The sequence below is a fragment of the Bufo gargarizans genome, chromosome 3 (genome assembly GCF_014858855.1).
Source record: "Bufo gargarizans isolate SCDJY-AF-19 chromosome 3, ASM1485885v1, whole genome shotgun sequence".
NCBI classification, from domain to species: Eukaryota; Metazoa; Chordata; class Amphibia; order Anura; family Bufonidae; genus Bufo; species Bufo gargarizans.
The window spans coordinates 244535242-244562088 of record NC_058082.1 but is presented as its reverse complement, the minus strand read 5'-3'; the positions used below and the strand labels follow the sequence as shown (position 1 = coordinate 244562088).

General features: G+C 42.4%; 1 protein-coding gene across 2 annotated transcripts in view; it reads right to left on the bottom strand.

Moving 5' to 3' along the window:
• Positions 1–26847, bottom strand: part of FRMPD4 (FERM and PDZ domain containing 4) — a 553304-nt gene that overhangs the window by 443046 nt on the left and 83411 nt on the right. For both annotated transcript variants that reach the window (XM_044286281.1, XM_044286283.1), the window contains exon 2: positions 10582–10710. In XM_044286281.1, coding sequence (XP_044142216.1) covers positions 10582–10710 — 129 coding nt within the window. The remainder of the gene's footprint in view (positions 1–10581; positions 10711–26847) is intronic.

Sequence of the window (26847 nt, the reverse complement as noted above, 5' to 3'; positions counted from 1 at the left end):
ATTTATTCTACTAAATAGGCACTCATCAGTAATCCTATGTTGTCTGTAGGTTATGCGCACATTTGTGTTTACTGGGGTAGGAGTTGCCACTTCTGCTGTGTTCTATTTTCCAAGGAGAATTGTACAACAACCAGCAATAAATACTCAATTTTTTTTTTGTATATTCTTTATTTTAAGAAGGAGTTTTCAAAAAAGAAGAGAATAATAGCAAAGGCAGATACAAGCAAATAATAGTTAGGTTGGTTTACAGTTTGTCTTATTGTACGTAAATGGACAATCGCCATTTAGGTAAAAGCGGCTGCAGTGCATATGGTTGTGGCACATAATGACAGCAGGTGACACACAGGTTATTGTGAAAAGATACAATATCAGGTAGGAAATTAGACCTTAGTCAAAGCTGAGGCATGGGAGTCATCGTATAGTGATAATCTGGAAACAGTAAGCATTTATGTCAAAGAAACATAAATAAAAAGTGAACAGGATAACATAAGAACAGATCAACCAGGTGGGTCTGAGTATGGATCTTAGAATCATTGCAAAGGTAACTTTACTGGGTGGCAGCTAGTAAGTATGTAGGTGAGTTCCCCATTGTATTTTGTGCTACATATAGTTAGAGTGTGACTCCTGCGTGGAAACTAACAGATTATTGCTTGGGCGAGTCATGGGCTTTGACTCCCTACACTACACTGAAGAGGGCATGTGTAATAAGTAAGGGAGCTAAAGGGAGACGTCTTAACTCCGTAGAAAAATCTAAACTTTAGGTCCCAGTGTAGGATCTATGGAATGCCAACCAAGGCTGCCAGATTTTTGGAAAGGCATCTCTTCTACCCCTCTCCCATCCCACCAACTCCTCCATAAGGCAAATTTGGTGTACCTTTTCTATTCATTCTTTAGCAGTTGGAGGGTCTGTACATTGCCATTTAATAGGAATAATATACTTAGCTGCTGAAATCATGTGCGTGATTAAGTTATTAGCGGCTGGTTTGAAATCCCTCTGGGGTAACCCTAGTAAGACAATATCTGGGGTTAGAGAGACAAGGGAATTGCAAACCTTATTAATGATGTGTTCCACTTCTTTCCAAAAGGTGGAAACTTTTGTGCAAGACCACCAGATGTGATTATGACTAAGAACATAAGTGTTCGAAACGCGTAAATCAACTGGGGAAGAGTGGGAATTAGTGCCACTGTATTCTGTACATATTCTGAACAAATCTGGTGAATAAAGATTGGTACTGAAAAAACCTCTACAACTGGTGCTGGAGCCTTTTTTCTTTTCACGTGGACATACATCAGGACTGGCTTGGGTCCGTTCCGTGCACCATTCCACAGGAGTAATATGGGTGAGCTGGTTTTAACCTTCTTTCTTATCCACCAGATGTGGGAAATGGTGCCTGACCCCTCTTGGCATCTCTAGCGCCTATCCGTGGGGGAAAGGTGAGCGCTATGCAAAAAGTCTGGGGTTCTATACCACTGCGATAGGATTTTAAAAGAATTCTCCTAAAGGAGTATGCACCTAGAGAAGCCATGGGAGTGTTTAAGTATAAAACTAGCATCTTCATCAGAAATGGTAGTTTGCAGTTCTCTTTTCCATGCTCTTAGGTAAATAGGCCTTTCAACGATATACTCTAACATCAACTGGGAGTAGAGCCGTGAAAGGGTTTTAGGGGGGGAGTTTGGCAGTAGAGTATAGTTTTCAAGCCATGTAGGATCAGATTGGGGTTGTGTACACATTTTCCTGTATTTTTGCAGTTCATTTCCATGTCCATTCCCACCAGGACTGACCTTAAATGACTTGGTATGTTGGTCTTAGCGTGAATTATGAACTTTGGGAGGTCTGTAGCCCTAACCAAATCAGAAATCTTAAGGTCTGTTAGGTAAAGCCATGATCTATGGAAATCATCACCGCCTTCTTTGAGGAAATGTGGGAGAACAGACAAAGGGGCAATAGGATATAATTTGTTAGAGGACATTAGCAAGACCTAATTTCTTCCACAGTACTGAAACATGCAGCGCGTGAGAGCGCTAAATAAATACTCCATTTGAGAAAGTCACTGACTATAATTAACAGATCATAGATGTCACCATGCCTGTGGTCCTGACTTAAGCTCTGTGTAGATGTCAATAACCTTCTCAATACCTCTGGCCTTTTTATTCACTCCCGTTTGATAATCGGAAGGAACAGAGAAGTCAACTATCAACACACTCTCAGAACAGACATTCCAATCCATCACACTGACAACAGGGAAATGACAAATTCAGTTTTATGACCACAGCATGTGATTTCTCATCAGTTGCCCTTATTTCCTTAATGCTGTACAGACGTCCCTCAAGATAAAATATTAATTCATTTAGGATGATCATTGTAAGTTGAAACCATTGTAACATGAGACTATAACTCTATGGAAAATTAGTAATTGGTTTCAAAGCTCCAAAATGTCATCGCAAGATAAGAGAAAATGTATATTTAAGAAAAGTAAGCAGATAACTCAGACAGATAAAGCAAGTCCTTACATACAACAGCCAGGAATGCTGGACACTGTAAATCACTGTCTATGATGAGAGCAGGAGGTTCTTCAGGGTCCTGTACAGCACACATTGTACCAGAATAAAAAAATGGAGCCCCTCTCACCTGACTTCTAAAGGAGCAGCTCATCCTGGTAAATACAGAGGGCAGTATGAGTCTAAGGCACTGTATGTTGAGTTTAGGTTCAACATATAATGGCCCAGAAAAAACCTTTGTAAGTTGAAAATATTGTATCCTGAGGCCACTGTATGTTGGGAACCACTGTATATTTAGATGGAACTATTCCTATTTTGTTTTATAGGGACTTCACCTTGTCAAACATGGCGATTTCTGGGCCTCACATCTGTCAAAGTTCAGGCCAAAATAAAACAAGATCCTAAGCTCAAAAAGAGTCATTTGTGTTTCTTAACGAGTAGTTGTTGCAGCCAGAGAAAGGTCTGTGCATTATCTGATCACCACTACTTTAAAGTAATTCATACATTTAAAGGGTTTTCTGAGACTTAGGCCTCATTCACATGACTGTATGTATTTTGCAGTTTGCAAGAAATGGATCCCCCAAAAATACAGATGATGCCCGTGTGAATTCTGTATTTTGTGGAACGGAACAGCTGGCCCCTAATAGAACAGTACTATCCTTATCTGTAATGCGGACAATAATAGGACATGTTCTATTTTTTCGCGCAACGGAAATACAGACATACGGAAACGGAATGCACACGGAGTACCTTCCAATTTGTTTTCGGATCCATTGAAATGTATGGTTTTGTATACGGTCTGCAAAAATACAGGAATGGACACGGAAAGAAAATACATTTGTGTGCATGAGCCCTTATATACAGATGAGATAGGTCATCAGTATCTGATTGTGGGGGCCGGACACCTGGGACCCCCCGATGATCAGCTGTTTGAAAAGGCACCAGCACTCCTGTGAGCACTGGGGAATTCTCCTGCTCATCAAGCACAGCACCGTACATTGTATAGCAACTGTGCTTGATATCCCACCTCAGCCCCATTCACTTCAATGGAGCTGGGCTGTTCCAAGGCCATAAGACTGATGAATGCAAAGTCACATAGGATAGGGAAAGCTACAAGAGCGTCGTGGAACTACTGCAAGCATTGCTGTCTTCTCAAACAGCTGATTGGGGGGTCCCAGGTGTTGGACTTCCACTGATCAAATACTGATAGTCATGAACGATCAACAAATGGCAACTGTAATTACTGTAATTTTGTTATCAACATGTTATCAACTTCACAGACGTGAATTATTCCAACCAAGCAATACAGTGTGCATTATAGTTCATCAATGCAATTTATATATATATCATCATCATCATGCAGTATATTTAAAAATTAAGGCATATCATACTCCCAGAACAACAAATCCACCCTGACCATTAGGAAAAAGTGCACTGTATAAGTTGGGACTATATCATCTACAACAAATGTCTTACCTATACTCCTGAATCCGAATGTGAAATGGTAACAGGTATCAATGCAATGTTCCTAGAAATCTGATAAGACTTTGCTGATGTATGCATTTACAGTACATTGTAACTGGTAATCTAAATGCGCTTGCACAGTGTCATCAACAGTTCAGGTGTAAAGCAAAAGCTTTAGTCCTTCTCTTTTTGTATTCATGTTTATTTTATAAGATTTACACAGTTGAAGTCTGTTGTACATCACACTCTATTATCTCATGTAAGGTCTTAAATACATCTGAAAACTATACTGTGATTCATTTTTAAAGGGCTTCTGTCACCCCACTAAAGTCATTTTTTTTTTTGGGCTAGTTACATTCCTTATAGTGCGATATATGAGAATATAATGTTGTTACTTACTTTCATTCGGCCATTTCTTATAAAAACGAAGTTTAATAATATGCAAATCAGGTCTCTACCAGCAAGTAGGGCGTCTACTTGCTGGTAGCCGCCGCAAAAAAATGCCCCCTCGTCGTGTTGATTGACAGGGCCAGCCGCGATCTTCTCCTCCGGCCGGCCCTATCAGCATTTTAAAAATCACGCGCCTCTGTTCATTTGGCGCAGGCGCTCTGAGATGAGGAGGCTCGTCTCCTCAGAACTCCCTCAGTGCGCCTGCGCCGATTACGTCTTCTCTTTCGGTGATGTCATCGGCGCAGGCGCACTGAGGGAGTTCTGAGGAGATGAGCCTCCTCATCTCAGAGCGCCTGCACCGAATGAACAGAGGCGCGCGATTTTTAAAATGCTGACAGGGCCGGCCGGAGGAGGAGATCGTGGCTGGCCCTGTCAATCAACACGACGAGGGGGCGTTTTTTTGCGGCGGCTACCAGCAAGTAGACGCCCTACTTGCTGGTAGAGACCTGATTTGCATATTATAAAACTTCATTTTTATAAGAAACGGCCGAATGAAAGTAAGTAACACCATTATAGTCTCATATATCGCACTATAAGGGATGTAACTAGCCCAAAAGAAAATAATGACTTTAGTGTGGTGACAGAAGCCCTTTAAACATAAATGATGTGTCCCTTGTCTTGTGTACCGTTCAAAAATCCCACATCTAGTCAGACTTTGCTTAATTTAAAATTACTAGTCAGGTAAACCTCAAATAAAAAAGCAGGGAATTCTACAATTCAGCAGAATTTCTCAATAGTGGTTTATACAGTAATTTGTAGCACCTGGGATTTTTATTTTTCTTTATAAAGTTATTTTTTCATGAAATGGGGGAAACGCAAAAAGGTTTATTTGTTAGATAGTAGTTTATACCTTTTATAATAGAACAGTTTTGCTGTTTTCACACCACTTTTTTGCATCCTGTTGAAAGATAATTCTAATGTTTTTTGAAGATTGGTAAAAAGGTACTTTTCAAACAGCATACAAAAGGATGCCTATCCTTTAGTTACTGACTTCTGTTAAAAAAAAAATCATACATTTTGTGCCCAGTCTACTTTGAGGATAGATTTAACCAAAAACGGACCTTTCAACAGGATGTAAAACATGTGAACTGTCATTAAAGGGACTCTCCATAATCAAAGAGGGGTGTTTTAAAAACTTAATATTCATAAAAATAACTTTTTTGTGTGTGGCTTTTTTACTTTTTCAAAAAAGTATATAAAATATTATATACTTTTAAATATAAAATATTGTCCTTTTTTAGACGTTAAGACAAATGATAAACTCTCCTATACACATAGGTAATTAATTGTCAGTTTACTGCAGCTGTAAGGGGAATATGTTATCTGAATGGTAATCCTCGTGATAATGGTATGCATAGAATTGGGATAACAGTATGACAGCTCTTTTGCTCTCTTAATAGGCCTAGATTAAGACGCACACAGAAGAGCATTGCATTGATTGGCATAATGCAAGATAATCTAATCAAACCACTACAGGTAGGGCTCTCTATGGTCTGACTGAAAAATGTAAGCAAGATTGTTTCCTATGCTTAAAGTCCAAACAATGAAGCATTGAAAGAGCCATGACAGGAAGACATGGATTGACTTCAAAAATTATATCCAGAAAATCATCCACCAGACTATTAACATATAGGATGCTAATATATGATAAAATTGTGATAAAATATGATAGAGTGTCCCTTTAAGCAATTTTAAAATGTAACTGCCATTCTTTGTTTTATTTGTGTAATGTATAGGGGCAGTGATGCTGCCCATTTATGTAATATAATTTATTTACTCAAATCATATATTTCTATTAGAAAAATAGCTCTAAAGTGGCCAATTTTTAGCCTTTGGCTACTTTCACACTAGCATTTTGGCTTTCCGTTTCCGAGATCCGTTCAGGGCTCTCAAAAGCGGTTCAAAACAGATCAGTTTTGCCCTAATGCATTCTGAATGGAAAAGGATCCGCTCAGAATGCATCAGTTTGCCTCCGATCAGTCACTCTGGAGGCGGACACCAAAACGATGCTTGCAGCGCTTTGCTGTCCGCCTGACAAGGCAGAGCCAAACAGATCCATTCTGACACACAATGTAGGTCAATGTGGACGGATCAATTTTCTCTCACACAATCTGGCACAATAGAAAATGGCTATAGAAGACATAATAAAACCGGATCCGTTCATGACGGATGCATGCAGTTGTATTATTGTAATGGAAGCTTTTTTTGCAGATCCATGACGGATCCGCAAAAAACACTAGTGTGAGAGTAGCCTTAGCAACGCTCCTCTATCTTCTGTTTACATAACACAGTGAGTGTCAGCAAGTCTCCAATGTTATATAAACAGAAGACAGGAGCGTTGCTAAGGCTCAAAATTAGCCAATTTTTTCCGAATAGATATGTATGATTTCAGTAAAGTATATTACAAAAATGGTCAGTATCACTGCCCCTACACATTGCACAAATAAAAATAGAATGGCAGTTACACTTTAGGCTAGCATGAGATAAGTGCACATACAGGTCCTTCTCAAAAAATTAGCATATTGTGATAAAGTTCATTATTTTCTGTAATGTACTGATAAACATTAGACTTTCATATATTTTAGATTCATTACACACCAACTGAAGTAGTTCAAGCCTTTTATTGTTTTAATATTGATGATTTTGGCATACAGCTCATGAAAACCCAAAATTCCTATCTCAAAAAATTAGCATATCATGAAAAGGTTCTCTAAACGAGCTATTAACCTAATCATCTGAATCAACTAATTAACTCTAAACACCTGCAAAAGATTCCTGAGGCTTTTAAAAACTCCCAGCCTGGTTCATTACTCAAAACCGCAATCATGGGTAAGACTGCCGACCTGACTGCTGTCCAGAAGGCCATCATTGACACCCTCAAGCAAGAGGGTAAGACACAAAGAAATTTCTGAAGGAATAGGCTGTTCCCAGAGTGCTGTATCAAGGCACCTCAGTGGGAAGTCTGTGGGAAGGAAAAAGTGTGGCAGAAAACGCTGCACAACGAGAAGAGGTGAACGGACCCTGAGGAAGATTGTGGAGAAGGACCGATTCCAGACCTTGGGGGACCTGCGGAAGCAGTGGACTGAGTCTGGAGTAGAAACATCCACAGGCGTGTGCAGGAAATGGGCTACAGGTGCCGCATTCCCCAGGTCAAGCCACTTTTGAACCAGAAACAGCGGCAGAAGCGCCTGACCTGGGCTACAGAGAAGCAGCACTGGACTGTTGCTCAGTGGTCCAAAGTACTTTTTTCGGATGAAAGCAAATTTTGCATGTCATTCGGAAATCAGGGTGCCAGAGTCTGGAGGAAGACTGGGGAGAGGGAAATGCCAAAATGCCTGAAGTCCAGTGTCAAGTACCCACAGACAGTGATGGTCTGGGGTGCCATGTCAGCTGCTGGTGTTGGTCCACTGTGTTTTATCAAGGGCAGGGTCAATGCAACTAGCTATCAGGAGATTTTGGAGCACTTCATGCTTCCATCTGCTGAAAAGCTTTATGGAGATGAAGATTTCATTTTTCAGCACGACCTGGCACCTGCTCACAGTGCCAAAACCACTGGTAAATGGTTTACTGACCATGGTATTACTGTGCTCAATTGGCCTGCCAACTCTCCTGACCTAACCCCATAGAGAATCTGTGGGATATTGGGAAGAGAAAGTTGAGAGACGCAAGACCCAACACTCTGGATGAGCTTAAGGCTGCTATCGAAGCATCCTGGGCCTCCATAACACCTCAGCAGTGCCACAGGCTGATTGCCTCCATGCCACGCCGCATTGAAGCAGTCATTTCTGCAAAAGGATTCCGGACCAAGTATTGAGTGCAGAACTGAACATAATTATTTGAAGGTTGACTTTTTTTGTATTAAAAACACTTTTCTTTTATTGGTCGGATGAAATATGCTAATTTTTTTAGATAGGAAATTTGGGTTTTCATGAGCTGTATGCCAAAATCATCAATATTAAAACAATAAAAGGCTTGAACTACTTCAGTTGGTGTGTAATGAATCTAAAATATATGAAAGTCTAATGTTTATCAGTACATTACAGAAAATAATGAATTTTTATCACAATATGCTAATTATTTGAGAAGGACCTGTACATCATAAAATGTAAAATGATGCACAACACAAATAAAACAAAAACACGCAATCAAAGACAAGAACAATATGGTATAAAGAATATGGTAAAAAATTTATGGAAGATTAGACTCGATAGACCTTCCGTGATTAGGGGGTCTATGCAGATGTAGGACTGCTATCCAACATTTTCCTCTATATACAGGTATAAGTTTTGATTAACCTTTTTCCCACATAGAGTCCTGATATACTGCACATTTCTTAGAGCTTTGATAATCGACATTATGTTGGGCATTAGATAATTTGGGATTGGGTCAGTAATAAGCCCAGGGGATTCCATATGTTATAATAGTTTCATTTTGAACCTGGCCTTGTTTAGCCAATACTGTAATTGGGTTTTAAGGCACAGAAATAGTTATCCTACAAGTATTAATTAACTACCTAACAATTTCATTCCCAAAGGGGTCCCAAGATTAATTAGAAACAAATAAAAAATAAAAGCGCAGTTTAAAGACAAATTACCACGGTTTCTATAACATTTATTATCATTTTCTAAGAGAATTTTATTTCTGTACTAAACTATCTGCAAATTTGCATTGAATTAATTAATGCAAGAACATTTGCCATGGAAACAAGGATGATTTTTTTTTTCTTTGCTTTTCGTGTTGCATTGCAGCATAGAACATCAATTGATTCCCTCACTAAAAGGCCTTCTTGGTGGCTACGGTCAATAGAAGAGCATATCACTGTCTTAATCAGCAAACTGTAGATTGACCTCTGTTTGACAGAAAAGAAATGAAAAACTAAAGAAAAAAAATTAAATGTTTCTCACCACAATACAGTTATATTGTACGCTACTCTGGCCAGAGAGAATATTTGCAACGTACATCTTTTTAGCGGGTTAATTATCTCTTTTTTTCCCCCTCAATAATTGAAGTCAGCAGAATGTTCTATTTTAGTTTACCATTACATTTAGCTTATCTCCCGGCCTAAGCAAACATTGGTGATAGCCGCTACAGCTTAATAATCTTAACAGTTTGCCACATTGATTTATGTTAATGTACCATATCATTTAATTAAGGAAACTGGCCCACCATGCATTGGGCCTTTAGGGACTGTTCCTACTCAGGTTGACATTACTCATGAACCATGAGCGTAAAATACATATAATTTATTGCAACATACATTGCATAGATGAAAGTTATAACACATTGAATGATTTTATTTTCCCAACCTGTCATGTATGGAAAAGTGATATTTTAATTTAATTTATAGCATGTGATGGTTTAACCATAAATTAAGGTTTCTGCTCCAGTGAGGTCTCCTTTGATAGCTCTAAATAATATTTGCCTCATTGCATTGAATTATGATAACGAGTAGGGATGAGTGAATCGGCTTCGGATGAAACATCCGAAGTCGATTCGCATAAAACTTTGTTCTAATACTGTACAGCGCAGGAGCTCCGTACAGTATTAGAATGTATACTGATGAGCCAAAGTTTTTGCTTTGTGAAGTCTTGCGAGACTTCGCGTAATAACTTCATAAATTGATTTCTACTGTAAAAAAACATATCCTGAACTCGGGTTCAGTTCCAAAGTACCACTTGGAACCGAACACGAGTTCGGGAAATGGCTCATCTGAGCCAATACATTCTAAAACTGTACAGAGACCCTGCTCCGTACAGTATTAGAATGAAGTTTCATGCAAATTGACTTTGGATGTTTCATCCGAAGTCGATTCGCTCATCCCTAATAACGAGGATGAACATTATAGCAATTAGAATGCCAATAAATGTCATCAATTTAAACAACACTGTACAATTTCTTATTAGAAGGAAACATCTACATTTGGATCATGAAAAGCCCTGCGGAATGAGTTATTCCTTCAGTAAGTATTCAGAACACAGCGCTTGCTTTCCGCTTACTGACCAAAAGACAGATTTGTATAAAAAAAATAATGTAAAAATGTAAAACAATAACATCACAATACAAACACAATATTCAAGAGCTCTGAAGGTATGCAATACATTCAGGAACAAGTTTTACTGCACCTCATGAGAAAAAAAGCTGCCAGTATTGGTTGAACAAAAGTAATACCTGGATCTTTGAAGTGTAGAGAGATCAAGGCTTTCTTCCTCACAGTGATGCCAGCCAGGGAAGTGAGAATGTAGATCACGCTGATACTTCTGTGTTTTGGTGATTGCTGCGTCTTGTACGACTCCTGAGCTGTGAAATATGCATTTTGCTTTTATTACCTTGTTAAAAGTCATGCACTTTTGGCAAATAAATGTATTTCGGTGTGTTAGGCTAGTTTCACACTAGCTTTAAAATTTTGTACCAGACAGGAACAGCCTGCCTGAGTTCCAAGCATCCAGCATAGCTGGCAGCCTATTGACTATATGGCGGCGATATGGTCTGTTTCCAGCATTAGTGCTTGCAGAGGTTTTTGTACTGCTGAATCCCGGCACTAATGCTGGAAACAGGACGAATCCCCGCTGGGTCCCATTGTAGCCCATGGGTCCAATGCAAGGAACTCTGGCACGCTGTTCTTCTACTCATTCAGCCTGCCATAAGATTTTAGCGCAAGTGTGAAACTAGCCTTAGCATTCTGACATATATCGTATATAGTACATTACAATATAAACTGATTGCAACTTTTGTTTTAACCAGAGATCAGCAGTGACACACTATACCAGGACATTATGATTCAAATTATACAATTTTGTCATCTATTACAATTTTCTTGGCTTGCTACGCTTTACAATTAAGTTTGGAATTTGGGCCCCTTTGCGCACTTAGGCTGCGAAAAAGTGTCACACATGAGGTATCTTCGTACTCAGGAGAAGTAGAGCAATGTGTTTTGGGGTGTATTTTTAAATATACCCATACTGTGTGTGAGAAATATCTCTGTAAATGACAGCATTTTACATTTTTTTATGCAAAGTTGTCAATTTACAGAGATATTTCTCTCACCCAGCATGGGTATATGTAAAAATACACCCCAAACCACATTGCCCTACTTCTCCTGAGTACGGCGATACCACATGTGTGACACTTTTTGCAGCCTAGGTGCGCAAAGGGGCCCAAATTCAAACGAGTACCTTTTAGGAGGGCAGTTTTAGACATTTGGATTCCAAACTACTTCTCACGCTTTAGGGCCCCTAAAATGCCAGGGCAGTATAAATACCCCCCAAGTGACCCCATTTTGGAAAGAAGACACCCCAAGGTATTCTGTGAGGGGCATTGCGAGTTCATAGAATTATTTTTTTTTGGCACAAGTTAGCGGAAAATGATTTTTTGCCCTCATAAAAGGTACTCAAAAATAAATAAATTCTTGTATGAACTCGCCATGCCCCTCAAAAGTGATCTTTATAGCGCCGCTGTCACCCTTGGTCATGGTCGTGACTCTTGTGGCCGCATGCAGTTGCCTGCAGTCTTGGTGTTGTTGTCAATCACAGGTGAGGGCTATAGTATGTTGCCTCACCTGTGGTTGCCAGCTGGCAACATTGGGTATGTGGCAGCAGAGCAGCCTGAGCGGTGCTAGGCAGCTTGCTGCAGTAGACATGCGGTTGCACCTGGCAGCCTCTCCTTATAGGTGTGCCTTTTATCAGTGTGCACGGGGTGTTATATGTGTTGTGTGCACTTCCCCTTTAAGTTGATGTCTTCCCTTCCCTGGTGTTGGAAGGGTTAACTTCCTTCCTAGTGTGTGTGTGCACTGGGTGTGTCTCACTGTGGGTGTGGCTACTTGGCCCTATAAAGCCTCAGTGAATAGCAGTAGTCAGTGGGGGTGCTTCAGCCATGCTTGCTGAAGACATCCTCCTGGTTACTTACCATCTGCCAGTGAGGGCCACCCTGGTGGTCATAAACTTTATGTCTGGTGTTAGTTTATGGTTTATGTGTTATTGCAGCATATGGTTTACTGGGTTCCCGTGTGATGTCTGTTGTGTGCTGTTTCCTTGGTGTTGGTTGTGGATAACAGCACTTGCACGTGGGTTCCAGGTTGTGTGTCTGTGGCAGGTAAGTGTGGTACTAGTCTCACTTACCTGTCATTGCCATATGTCTGTTTATGTTTCCCCTTTCTATGTAGCTTGGCCAGTGAGACTCCTGTTCCTCCGTGTCTAGGAGGAACGGGTTGTCTTACCCTGCTCCTAGTCCAGGGCCACCCTGAGGGCGAGCAGGAATATCAGGTTCCAGAGTATGAGCCCTCCTACCTTCAGGGTTGGCTCATATGGATAGGAGACAGGGTCAGAATTAGTGAGCTGGTCACCTCCTACATGTCCCTATTTCTGACCCTGTCTCCTAGCCTGTATGAACCGACCCTGAAGGTAGGAGGGCTCATACTCCGGAACCTGATATTTCTGCTTGCCCTCAGGGTGGCCCTGGACTAGGAGCAGGGTAAGACGACCCGTTCCTCCTAGACACGGAGGAACAGGAGTCTCACTGGCCAAGCTACATAGAAAGGGGAAACATAAACAGACATATGGCAATGACAGGTAAGTGAGACTAGTACCACACTTACCTGCCACAGACACACAACCTGGAACCCACGTGCAAGTGCTGTTATCCACAACCAACACCAAGGAAACAGCACACAACAGACATCACACGGGAACCCAGTAAACCATATGCTGCAATAACACATAAACCATAAACTAACACCAGACATAAAGTTTATGACCACCAGGGTGGCCCTCACTGGCAGATGGTAAGTAACCAGGAGGATGTCTCCAGCAAGCATGGCTGAAGCACCCCCACTGACTACTGCTATTCACTGAGGCTTTATAGGGCCAAGTAGCCACACCCACAGTGAGACACACCCAGTGCACACACACACTAGGAAGGAAGTTAACCCTTCCAACACCAGGGAAGGGAAGACATCAACTTAAAGGGGAAGTCCACACAACACATATAACACCCCGTGCACACCGATAAAAGGCACACCTATAAGGAGAGGTTGCCAGGTGCAACCGCATGCCTACTGCAGCAAGCTGCCTAGCACCGCTCAGGCTGCTCTGCTGCCACATACCCAATGTTGCCAGCGGCAACCACAGGTGAGGCAACATACTATAGCCCTCACCTGTGATTGACAACAACACCAAGACCGCAGGCAACTGCATGCGGCCACAAGAGTCACGACCATGACCAATGGTCGTGACAGCCGCAGCGATTTTACGGTGTTTTTGCAATGATCAGAAAAAAAAAGTTCTGTCACTGTGATGGGGTGGACTGAACGCAAGTGTGCGCACAAGATCAGGCCTGATCGGGCGAACACTGTGTTTTTTGTGGAGCCTATAGAACATGTCCTATTCTTGTCCGCAATTGCGGACAAGAAAAGGCATTTTCTATATAGTTCTGGCAATGTGCAGATCCACAAAATGCGGAAAGCACATTGCCGGTGTCCGTGTTTTGCGGATACGCGGATACGCAAAACACATACGGACGTCTGAATGGAGCCTTACAGGGGGGTGATCAATGACAGGGGGGTGATCAGGGAGTCTATATGGGGTGATCAGGGGTTAATAAGGGGTTAATAAGTGACAGGGGGGGTGTAGTGTAGTGTGGTGCTTGGTGCTACTTACAGAGCTGCCTGTGTCCTCTGGTAGTCGATCCAAACAAAAGGGACCACCAGAGGACCAGGTAGCAGGTATATTAGACGCTGTTAACAAAACAGCATCTAATATACCTTTTTGGGGTTAAAAAAATCACATCTACAGCTGGCAGATCGCTGCTGGCAGGCTGTAGATCAACTTCTTACCTGAGCATCGCTGTGAACGCGCGTGCATGCGTCAAGGAGGAATAACCCGGCCGCCCGCAGGACGCATCCCTGCGTTAGGCGGTCGGGAGATGGTTAAGGGGAATCTATCACCAGGCACCTCAATCTCTCTTGCCTAAACACATAATGTAGCTGTGGGTCACCTGATTAAAATTGGGTTTTTCTTTTGTTGATCTGAGGCTTTGTTTCCAAGTTATAATTTTCATTTGTGTGCAAATTAGACTTTTGGTGCAATGACGATTTCACCATTGCTCTTGTTGCAACCAAGCTCCACTCCTTTTTATGGCCAGCACCTACCTGGCTGCTTTGCCTCTACCTGGCCCTGTCAATCAAAGCTGTGAAGGAGGGGCTAGTCACAGAAATGAGTGGAGCTTGGGTACAACAAGAGCAACGGTGACACCCTCATTGCACCAAAGACCTAGTTTGCATATTAAGAAGAAGTAACTCGGGAACGGAGCCCCAGAGCAACAAAAGAAAAACTGTGTTTTGATCAGGAGAACTACTGCTAGGTGTCTAAGCAAACAGATGGATAGAGAGATTTCCTTTAAGGCTGTTATTTTGGCATGATGTAATAATGGCCTCTGTCTTGATATATAAGCTGTGTTCTATTGTGCTGATGCCACAAAGACCCATGTCTGTATTTATAAGCTGGCTATGAGGATGTCAAAATGACCTGTGTCTTAATTTAAAAGTTGAGTTCTTTTGAGGTATTACAATGTCCCCTGCCTTCCTTCTTAAGGTGGATTTACACTGCCCAATATTCAGGCAGAATATTGGGAACGAACGTTCCTGTGTACCCCCTTTCCTGACAATCTGGCCTTCTAAATTTGCCGCCGATCAACCAATGAACGATTGAAGCACGTCAATCATTATTTCTGGGCAGCAGATTGTTCTGTCTAAACAGAGATCTGCTGCCCAGAAACGATGCAGCTGTATGAGGACGAGTGATCGCAATAGTGATTCCTCATACTGTGGAGGTGATTGCTGCCTGTAAATGCAGTGGTCTCCTTCACTGAACGAGCAGACGACTGTCAGGAAGGAACACTTCCTTCCCGACAATCGGCTGTTAGATCAGAGCGTGTAAACCCGCCTTTAGACAGTGCTCTGTTATAATTGTCTATTGCCCTCTTGTCAAAAGACTAACTGGGGGAGATTTATCAAACTGGTGGAAAAGAAAACTTGCTTAGTTGCCCATAGCTACCATTTAGATTCCACCTTTTAGTTTCCAAAGGAGCTTGGCAAACTGAAAGGTGGAATCTGATTAGTTGCTATGGGCAACTAAGGAAGTTTTCCTTTATCCCAATTTTGGTAAATCTACCCTAATATGATGTCATAAGAATGGTTCTTCATTTGTAAGTCATGTTATTACATGTACTTTCAAGAAGGCCAAATTACCTTTGTGTTCATTTGTAAGTTTTGTTTTATTTTCAAGAGGTCCAAATGGCCTTAGTCTTGATTTATAATAATGTCACAATGTCCTTTGTCTTTTATATGCTATATTATGTTGTGATGTCACAGTAGAATCGTTCTTCATTAGTAAGTCATGTTGTATTTTCAAAAAGTCTAAATTGCATTGCTCTTCATTTGTAAGTTGTGTTCTATTTTCATATGGTCCAAATGCATAGTGTTGAGCTAATTGAGCTTTGAATCCTAGATCTGAAGTCAATTAGCTCCAAACTTCGTTTTAAAGCTGTACAGAGACAGGTCTCCGTACAGCATTAAAATCTATAGGCTCTGGTGAGGCCAAGTGAGTTACTCCCGAAGTCTCGCAAGACTTTGGTGAATAACTTCAGCCACTGATTTTTTAACTTTTATTTTCGGCCACTGATTTTTAAACTTCTATTTTCCGCTACCGATTTTTAAACTTCAGGAATAACTAATTTGCTTCACCGGATGTCATGGTACCTTCTATGACAGAGGTTAGAAGATCAGAGAGACTGACTGCACATGAGGCTAACTGACAGTCTCTTGATTCTCAGTGTTGTTGTTTGGTAATGACCACACCTCTTATCAGGTGCAGCCCGTGGTCATTACTGCTTCCCTATTTAGTTTGGTTTCACACTTCATACCATGCGGCCGCCAGGGGACGAGGCGACGAGGTGGACGGGGATGGCAGAGGGGAGGTGGTTACAGGGGAAGGGGACGGGGTTCACGAGGGTCAGGATACGTGAATACTTCCTCCTCCTCACCTCCCTCTGGTTATTCCAACACCCAAATTCATACTCAGACTCAACCTCAGCCTTCATCCACCTCTTTTTTAGACAAAAATGCGATGCCGTATCCACTGCGCGGTCGCCTGGACAAGGGTCAGTGATAGACCTTCAAATCATCAATTTGTCCAAACGGTGTCTTACTCCGGACGAGGTGGAGGTCCTTAAAAGAGGCCTATCATTTGTGCCGACATCCAACTTTAGTCTTTTTTCTTGGACTAAGGACCTCCACCTCTTCTGCAGGAGACTCCGCTGGCACAAGTTCTTTAAGGTCTCAAATAGAGACACCTGTAACAGGCTCGGTCTTGGTGAGGAAGATTTTGATGATCTCCAAACCCTCACTGACTTAAATAGGGACCACACTCGAACTGTTGGTTCAGGTCCCTTCACAACACTGAGACCAAAAAGTAAGAAAATGCCACCACCAGCCAATTACGAACATGTTGACATTTTTCTACAGATGGTGATAAGGGACCTTGAAGAGCTTGACCAACGAGGCCCAAAATTTTATAATCTGTCCATCTCAGAGATGAATGCACTACGTTCCCTGGAGAAAGATCATAGTATCGTAATAAAATCTTCAGATAAAGGCGGGAATCTGGTGGTACTAGAGAACGAGGCTTACATGCATATGTGCCTGGAACTGTTAAAGGACAAGGAGGGTTATAGAATCTTACCGTCCAACCCTACTCAGACGTTTTTAACCGAGCTTAAAGACATCTTATTGCTCGGTTTGGAGAATAAGGTGATTGGAACATCAGAATTCGAATTTCTCTTACCTAGTAAACCCATGATAGCGACCTTCTATGGACTCCCGAAAGTCCACAAGGGGACTAATCCACTTAAAGGTCGCCCCATAGTGTCAGGTGTAAATTCGCTTACCCAGAACTGTGGGGTATATTTGGATAAGGTGTTGAGGGAGTTCGTTGTGTCCCTCCCAGCATATACGAGGGACACAATGGACTTCCTCAACAAAATTGATGCCCTTACCCTTGACCCTGATTGTATGCTGTGTAGTATTGACGTGGAATCACTATATAGCTCCATTCCACATCAACATGGGATCAAGGCCATTGAATATTTTCTATGTGCCAGGGGCATTCAATTTGACTTACATAATGCCTTTATTATCAGGTTGCTTGAGTACACCCTTACTCACAATTTTTTGTTGTTTAATTCTAAATTCTACCACCAGCTCAGGGGGACGGCAATGGGCAGTCCCTGTGCCCCGACCTATGCAAACCTCTTCCTGGGCTGGTGGGAGGATACCTATGTCTTCCCAGACCGTGATGTCTGGTGGTCCAAGAATATCCAGCTATGGACCCGCTACATAGACGACGTCTTCGTCGTCTGGAAAGGTGATTCCTGTCAATTTAAACGCTTTGTGTCCGATCTTAACGTGAACGAAATCGGACTCCACTTTACCTTCGAATACCATCCGTCGAGTATTACCTTTCTTGACGTCAAGGTAACAATAGTGGGGGACCAACTTTCTACTAACATACATAGGAAAACAACTGCAACCAACTCTCTCCTTCACTGGAGCAGTTACCACCCTACCCCCCTGAAACGGGGTATCCCTAGGGGACAATATCTCCGAGTTCGGAGGAACTGCTCCAGTGATGAAGCATTCTTCAATGAGGCGAGGGCTCTCCAGGATAGATTTATAGCAAGGGGTTATCCACAATCGGTGCTTGGGGAAGCCTTTAAGCACGCATCAACTAGTAAACGTAATGACCTACTAAGTCCTAAAAGGAGGATCACGGATAGTCCCCAACCGTTGAGGATTGTTTCAAACTTCGACACCGCTAATCCGGATGTCAAAGAAATACTCAATAAATATTGGCCTATCCTGAGGATGGGCCCGGACCTTTATCAGGTCGTTACGGAACGTCCATCTGTGTCCTATCGACGGGGCAGGAGTCTCAAAGACAGGTTGGTAGCTAGTCACTTTCCACCACCTGCCAGGGCAGGTACCTGGCTGGACCGTAGACCAGTAGGCATTTATAAATGTGGTAGTTGTAAAGCCTGCCCTTTCTTTAACACAGCCAAAACTATTGTAGGATCCACCTCTGGCCAGACGTTCCAGGTACGAGATTTCATCAATTGTAGATCTAGGGGGTTGGTGTATTTGTGCCAATGCACATGCCCTCTAGACTATGTTGGGAAAACTACTAGAGAGTTTAGAAGGCGTATTCTGGAACACATCAATGATGTCAAAAACAAGGAAATTACCCCGATAGCTGTACATGTTAACGATCATCACGGTGGGGACCCAGGATGTCTTCGATTCACGGCACTTGAATTAATACATCCATCGCCACGCGGAGGGGATTGGGACAGGAGGATCCTACAAAAAGAAAGCGAATGGATCCATAGACTCCGGTCTCAATCCCCCCTTGGCCTAAATGAAAGATTGACCTTTTCCTGCTTCTTATAATCTGCTTTACTTATTGGACCTTTGGCCTATGCTAGCTATATCCGCACTCCCCTCCTTCCCCCCTTCCCCCCCCCCCCTTCCCTTCCCGCTCCCCCTTTTCCTATGCCCCTTCCCTGTCCTTTCTTTTATCTTTGCAGCATATGGGCTTGGATGGACAGCTCTATCCTTTTGGACTGAGCCGGGTGCGTGAAGTACCCAAATTTTTGCTATCATAAACGGTGAATAGTAAATGTTTCACCGTCATTTCTATCATCTCTCTATATATTCCATATCTATTATTACAATAACTCCTTGTCCTCATTATGGCCCTTTATTTAGCCATCTGCCATCTAGATATCCTCTTTATCTATAGATCTATATATACCCCCTCTCTGAGCATTAATCCAGAATAACAAAGCTACCTTTTATTATTCAGATAGCTGACTTCTATATTACTTATCTCTATGCATTCACCACAATGGGCTTACAAAAGCGGCCTTCAATCATCGATGATGCATTGTGGCCATGCACTTATTCCACTCAATGTTTTTTTTATATATGTCATTGGGAGGATTTTATGCTCCCTTAATCGATCTGGCCCTTTGCGCTCCATTCTGGAACGCAGGGCTCAGTCTGGTCATGCCGCACTTAGACGCCGGGATCGCCGTGCGTTCCACGCTGGAACGCAAGACCCTATGACGTCATATCCGGACGGCTGAACCGGATATCCTGCGGCGTGCGTTCCACAGTGGAGCGCACGCCGACACTGGTTCAGGCGTGCGAACCATACACTGGAGGGGGTCACCCATGAACAGGTGACTGCATTTCTAATTAGGGTATCTGTATAAATCAAGGGCTACTTGGATCTGACCAAGCAGTGGACCCTGGGAGGCTTTATAGGATCTGAGGGACTCATCTTCATAAGTAAGTATCCCTATTTCATTACAGCTAGACAGGAGATGATGTTCTCTGGGCATACCTGACATATATACACTCCTTGTCATTAAGTGTACTTCAATTAGTGGACGGCCAGATCCTGAGGGGCCGGACTACACTACCCAGATCACCTTTAAAGGTAACTAGTTTATCAGTTGTTACTTTATATGGGTACTGGATATTCCGCTGTGATTTTATCTATTACTATTTTTCTAGTATCCCATCATATTGGATGTGAGTTAAACAGACTGTGGACAACATTAATACAACCTGTTGTCTAGAGCACCACTATTTAGAAGACTGCCATCTGTACCTTTTGGCATCAACCACGATCACGTATGCGCTCTATATGTTGCCTTACTCTAGTGAGTGTTCTGTTAGGTATTGGTGGAGGCGTCTCACAATAGTGGGTGTTAACTTGTGTACACTTGAACGCATATATATATAGCGTGTATTATCTTTCTCTCTACAGACATCCATGTTTGATGGCCGTATGTGAGTTGCACATGCCCGTTATATCAAGACGTTCGATACTGTGTCTATCCCTCTAGACCTCCCAGGAATACTATCTGGTCCAATTTCCTTCCTTTTTTAACTATGTATGTCGTGTGACACCGCCTGCTAGACGGCTATATTATAGGGATGCCAACATTGTTTGGGTCTCCACCCGTCTGACATGGTTTTTTCCTTATTATCCTTATTGATGATTTATCTTATATGTATCCACCCCCTGATGATCCCACACGGTGGGGGAAACGCGTCGGGGCTTTACACAGACTAGATCTGTGACATGATTGATTATCATTCATTCGGTGTCCTTATGTAATTGTAGTGTAGTTTACTGCACCGTGTACCTGCTGGTCTTTTGTATCAACAGGGCTGTATACACTGTGCATTGCGTGTTATTGATCCTCCTTGTCCACGCCTACACCAGCCCGCCACATTTAATCCTGAGTCTCAACCACCTTACTTGTTAGGGCACATCAGGAGTGTCCAGTTAGGTTCGAGGACAGGGGGCCTCCACCATCAGGAGTCGCCCCTGGGCTCAGGGCCTAGTATTAGGGACTATAGCCTAGGGCTCTCTCCAACATCCCCAAAAGCTTAGTTATCTGGGTGGTCTGGTGTAGGCCTGGACATTATGTGGACAATGTGTTTGTCATAAGTAATATTAAACTTTAATCATTTATATTTTTGTTAGGGTTAGGCTGTAGCTGGACTTGACTAATTTTGAATACTTAACCCATCACTATAATTCCTATCTCAATTTGCTGGATGTTTATTTCATGCGGTTGATATACACTGCTTGGATTTGGAAGAGTTGGTGTGTGGACCTTTCCTGTGTTCCTGCTCATCCATTTATCAATTTTCTATTAGATAAGTTGTACTGCTCTTTATGTTTGGTTGTTCCCTTCATTCACCTGGGAAGGAACCAGTAGCCTCATTCCCTTTCACTACCTCTAGGACATGAGGTTTTGACCGAAGTGACTTTGGATCTATGATCCGAAGCTTATTTCGCTCAACACTACAAATGGCCTTAGTCATGAGCGAAGTTTTCAAAAATTCAATTCGGCTCCTTCACTGAACTTAGACAAGAAATTTGATTCGTTATAAAGTACTTTGCCATGAATCGCATTCCATTGTATGTGGCAGGCATAATGACGGGGAACGGCGATCTAGATACCCCATACCCTGTTCGTTACCTGCTTAAGGTCTTCTGTGGACTTAGGAGTTGCCGTCCTTATCTCCTGCTGCTAAGTATTCCTCTCCGTTCACGTGCTGCAAAGAGCTTCCTCTTCTTTCACCTCCTGACACCAGCGCTGCTCTGGCCGGAAGCACGCGCAGTGAAGGGGAACCTGTGAGACAGTTGCCCGGGAAACCACTGTTGGTGACGTCACCGTGGAAGATACCGAAGCCTCCATAGGTCAAAAAGCATCCGACACGTCCTAAGTCCACAGAAGACCTTCAGCAGGTAACTGACCGCACAGAGTAACATCAGTGTACTCTTTTACTTTTTATGTACATCGCAGTACTCTTAACAGCATTTGAACATACCACCTATATACACTCACCTAAAGAATTATTAGGAACACCTGTTCTATTTCTCATTAATGCGATTATCTAGTCAACCAATCACATGGCATTTGCTTCAATGCATGTAGGGTTGTGGTCCTGGTCAAGACAATCTCCTGAACTCCAAACTGAATGTCAGAATGGGAAAGAAAGGTGGGCTACAACAGCAGAAGATCCCACTGGGTACCACTCATCTCCACTACAAATAGGAAAAAGAGGCTACAAATTGCACAAGCTCACCAAAATTGGACTGTTGAAGACTGGAAAAATGTTGCCTGGTCTGTTGAGTCTCGATTTCTGTTTAGACATTCAAATGGTAGAGTCCAAATTTGGCGTAAACAGAATGAGAACATGTATCCATCATGCCTTGTTACCACTGTGCAGGCTGGTGGTGTAATGGTGTGGGGGATGTTTTCTGGGCACACTTTAGGCCCCTTAGTGCCAATTGGCCATCGTTTAAATGCCACGGGCTACCTGAGCATTGTTTCTGACCATGTCCATCCCTTCATGACCATCATGTACCCATCCTCTGATGGCTACTTCCAGCAGGATAATGCACCATGTCACAAAGCTTGAATCATTTTAAATTGGTTTCTTGAGCATGACAACGATTTCACTGTACTAAAATGGCCCCCACAGTCACCAGATCTCAACCCAATAGAGCATCTTTGGGATGTGGTGGAACGGGAGCTTCGTGCCCTGGATGTGCATCCCTCAAATCTCCATCAACTGCAAGATGCTATCCTATCAATATGGGCCAACATTTCTAAAGAATGCTATCAGCACCTTGTTGAATCAATGCCACGTAGAATTAAGGCAGTTCTGAAGGCAAAAGGTGGTCCAACACCGTATTAGTATGGTGTTCCTAATAATTCTTTAGGTGAGTGTATATTTTAATTATATATATGGGAAAATGACAGGGCAATCCTAGTATACCCTTCAGATCATAGGCCCTACAACAAAAAGGAAGAATTAGTTAAGCATTAAATCTCTATTGGGAGCGCTATTAAGCTCGTTACCCAGCGCCGGTTTCTCATATCACCCATACGGGCGATACACGTCTGTAGTACATATCATTCCAATTAAGGGGGACAACAGGACCTTAATAGATTACCGAGCAGCGGACCTTCCCTTTAGGTAGGTCGACGAACTTAGACAACGGTAGCACACTACTTTTACACTACACAAAAGGATTTTCAACAGATAAGTGCAACGCTGAACGGCGTTATTTTGCCACTAAAACACGGCAAACAGGGCTGTAGAATATATCTCTGCACTGCACTAGGGCAAATATATTTTTCTTTTGCCACTAATACATGGCAAAAAGACCTTTGCAACATATAACTGCACCGCACAAGGGCAAATAAGACATACTGTAGAAATATTTCCTTGTAATAAACCCTGTTAATGGCTGTATCAAACAGCACTTGCACCCCAATAACAAGAACGGTTTGCTGGAATGACAGAGCTGTATAATGGCAATTTGGATCCCCAGCAAGGTTTAATAGGATTGTTCCTATTACCCAGTCTGTAACCTTCCCTACTGAACCCTGTTCTACACAAATGCTGTGGAACAATTCCTCCCTATGCTTTCCCTGCACTTATAAATAGTTTTTTCACCACAATCAAGTCTTTCCTATCACTGTCCCTAGCAACTGCAGACATCTCTCCCAAGATTTACTATAATCAATTTTGAACAGTTTCCTTGGGCCCACTGGAGGGTTGTGCAGCTAACATTGCAATTCATTTTTATTAAATCAATTAATAGTAAATCTCTGCTTAGATGGGTTATACAAAAAACAACAACGTGGTAAATATCTTTTAAGGTTTTTTAAGGCTTATATCAGCCTGAAAATAATAAAGCAAAGCTTGTCTTCCAAAAATATATATTTTTAAATATATTACTTCACCCCTTTCTTCAGTACCATTCTCTGCGGTGCTAGTCCAGTTTTCCTGCTTGATTACAAACTGCAGCAGCGAATTGCTGGTATATATGGCTTGTGACCACTGTAGCCAATCACCATTCTCAGTGGTATAACAGTGAGATTGGCTGCAGTGGTCACATGTCATACACCTGCTCGTCACTGTGCACTTAACGGCAGAAAATAGCAGTAGGGAGAAGAATGAGTATAAGATGATTTTCATCTTATGCTAGTTGTGGGCTTGGTTGAGATTTTTTATTATCTCAGACAACTGCTTTAACCTCCTGCCGTCACACTAACGCCGAAAGGCGTAAGTGCGGCGGCACTCTCAGCGACAACTATTGGCGTCATCTTGTGAGACCCAAGATTTCGCGTGAACGCGCGCGTACATGCGCGCACGTTCACAGTGACGCGCAGCTGAGAAGTTAAACTACAGCCTGCCAGCGATGATCATTCGCTGGCAGGCTGTAGATATTAAATAAATCGCATTGGAAAGGTATATTAGACGCTGTTTTGTTAACAGCGTCTGATATACCTGCTACCTGGTCCTCTGGTGGTCCCTTTTGTTTGGATCGACCCCCAGAGGACACAGGTAGCTGTGTAAAGTACCACAAAACACTACACTACACTACACCCCCCTGTCACTTATTAACCCCTTATTAACCCCTGATCACCCCATATAGACTCCCTGATCACCCCCCTGTCATTGATCACCCCCCTGTAAGGCTCCATTCAGACGTCCGTATGTGTTTTGCGGATCCACAGATCCGCAGATCCGCAAAACACGGACACCGGCAATGTGCTTTCTGCATTTTGCGGATCCGCACATTGCCAGAACTATATAGAAAATGCCTTTTCTTGTCCGCAATTGCGGACAAGAATAGGACATGTCCTATATTTTTGCGGAACAGAAGTGCGGGCCCGAAAGTGCAGATCCGCAATTCCGGATCCGAGCGGGACAAAGTCTGTCCCCATAGAAATTAATGGGTCCGCAATTCCGTTCCGCAAAATGCGGAACAGAATTGCGGACGTGTGAATGGGGCCTAATGGGTCCCTTATCACCGCCAGTTAGTTAGCTACGTTTTGCCACAAGTTAGCGGAAATTGTTTTATTTAATTTTTTTGTTTGTTTTTTCTTACAAAGTCTTATATTCCGCTAACTTGTGCCAAAAAATAAAATCTTACATGAACTCACCATACCCCTCACAGAATCCAAATGCGTAAAAATGTCCTGTGAAATCCTAAAGGTACACATTGGAATTTGGGCATCTTTGCACACCTAGGCTGCAAAAAAGTGTCAAACATGTGGTATTGCCGTACTCAGAAGAAGTAGGGCAATGTGTTTTGGGGTGTATTTTTACATATACCCATGCTGGGTGAGAGAAATATCTCTGTAAACTGACAACTTTGTATAAAAAAATTGAAAAAGTTGTAATTTACAGAGATATTTCTCACACACAGTATGGGTATATGTAAAAATACACCCCAAAACACATTGCTCTACTTCTTCTGAGTACGGCGATACCACATGTGTGATACTTTTTTGCAGCCTAGGTGCACAAAGGGGCAGAAAGTCCAACGAGTACCTTTAGGCTTTACAGGGTTGCTCACAATTTAGCCCCGCCCAAAATGCCAGAACAGTAAACACACCCCACAAATGACCCCATTTCGGAAAGTAGACACCCCAAGGTATTCACTGAGGGGCATAGTGAGTCAGTGGGAGATTATTATTTTTTTGCCAGAAGTTAGCAGAAATGGAAACTTTATTATTATTTTTTTTTCCTCAGAAAGTGTCATTTTCCGCTTACTTGTGAAAAAAAATTAAATCATACATAAACTCACCATGCCCATCCGAGAATACTTTGGGGTGTCTTCTTTCTAAAATGGGGTCATTTGGGGGGTATTTATACTATCCTGGCATTCTAGCACCTCAAGAAACATGACAGGACCTCAAGAAACATGACAGGTGCTCAGAAAGTCAGAGCTGCTTCAAAATGCAGAAATTCACATTTTTGTACCATAGTTTGTAAACGCTATAACTTTTGCGCAAACCAATAAATATACACTTATTGGATTTTTTTTTTTTTTCAAAGACATGTTGCACAATAAATTCTGACACAAACTTGTATAGAAATGTAATTATATTTGAACAATTTTACCAGAAAAAGTTAAAAATTGCGATCTATTTTGATTAATATCATAAAAACAAAAACTCTCAGCAGCAATCAAATACCACCAGAAGAAAGCTGTATTTGTGAGAAGAAAAGGAGGTAAAATTCATTTGGGTGCCAAGTTGCATGACCGAGCAATAAACCGTTAAAGTTGTGAAGTGCCGATTTGTAAAAAAAGGGCCTGGTCACTTGGGGGGTATAAACCTGTGGTCCTTAAAGGGCTTCTGTCACCCCACTAAAGTGATTTTTTTTTTTTGGGCTGGTGAAATGAGTTATATTGCGATATATCACAATATAATTGTGTCACTTACTTTGATCCAGCAGTTTCTTCAAAAAACGAAGTTTTATCATATGTAAATTCGGTCTCTAACAGCAAGTAGGGCGGCTACTTGCTGCTAGCTGCTGCAGAAATCTGCCCCCTCGCCGTGTTGATTGACAGGGCCAGCCGGGATCTCCTCCTCCGGCCAGCCCTGTCAGCATTTCAAAAATCGCGCGCCTCTGTTGATTCGGCGCAGGCGCTCTGAGATGAGGAGGCTCGTCTCCTCAGCACTCCCTCAGTGCGCCTGCACCGATGACGTCTTCTATTTCGGTGATGTCATCGGCGCAGGCGCACTGAGGGAGTTCTGAGGAGACGAGCCTCCTCATCTCAGAGCGCCTGCGCCGAATCAACAGAGGCGCGCGATTTTTGAAATGCCGACAGGGCTGGCCGGAGGAGGAGATCCCGGCTGGCCCTGTCAATCAACACGGCGAGGGGGCGGATTTCTGCAGCAGCTACCAGCAAGTAGCCGCCCTACTTGCTGTTAGAGACCGAATTTACATATGATAAAACTTCGTTTTTTTAAGAAACTGCTGGATCAAAGTAA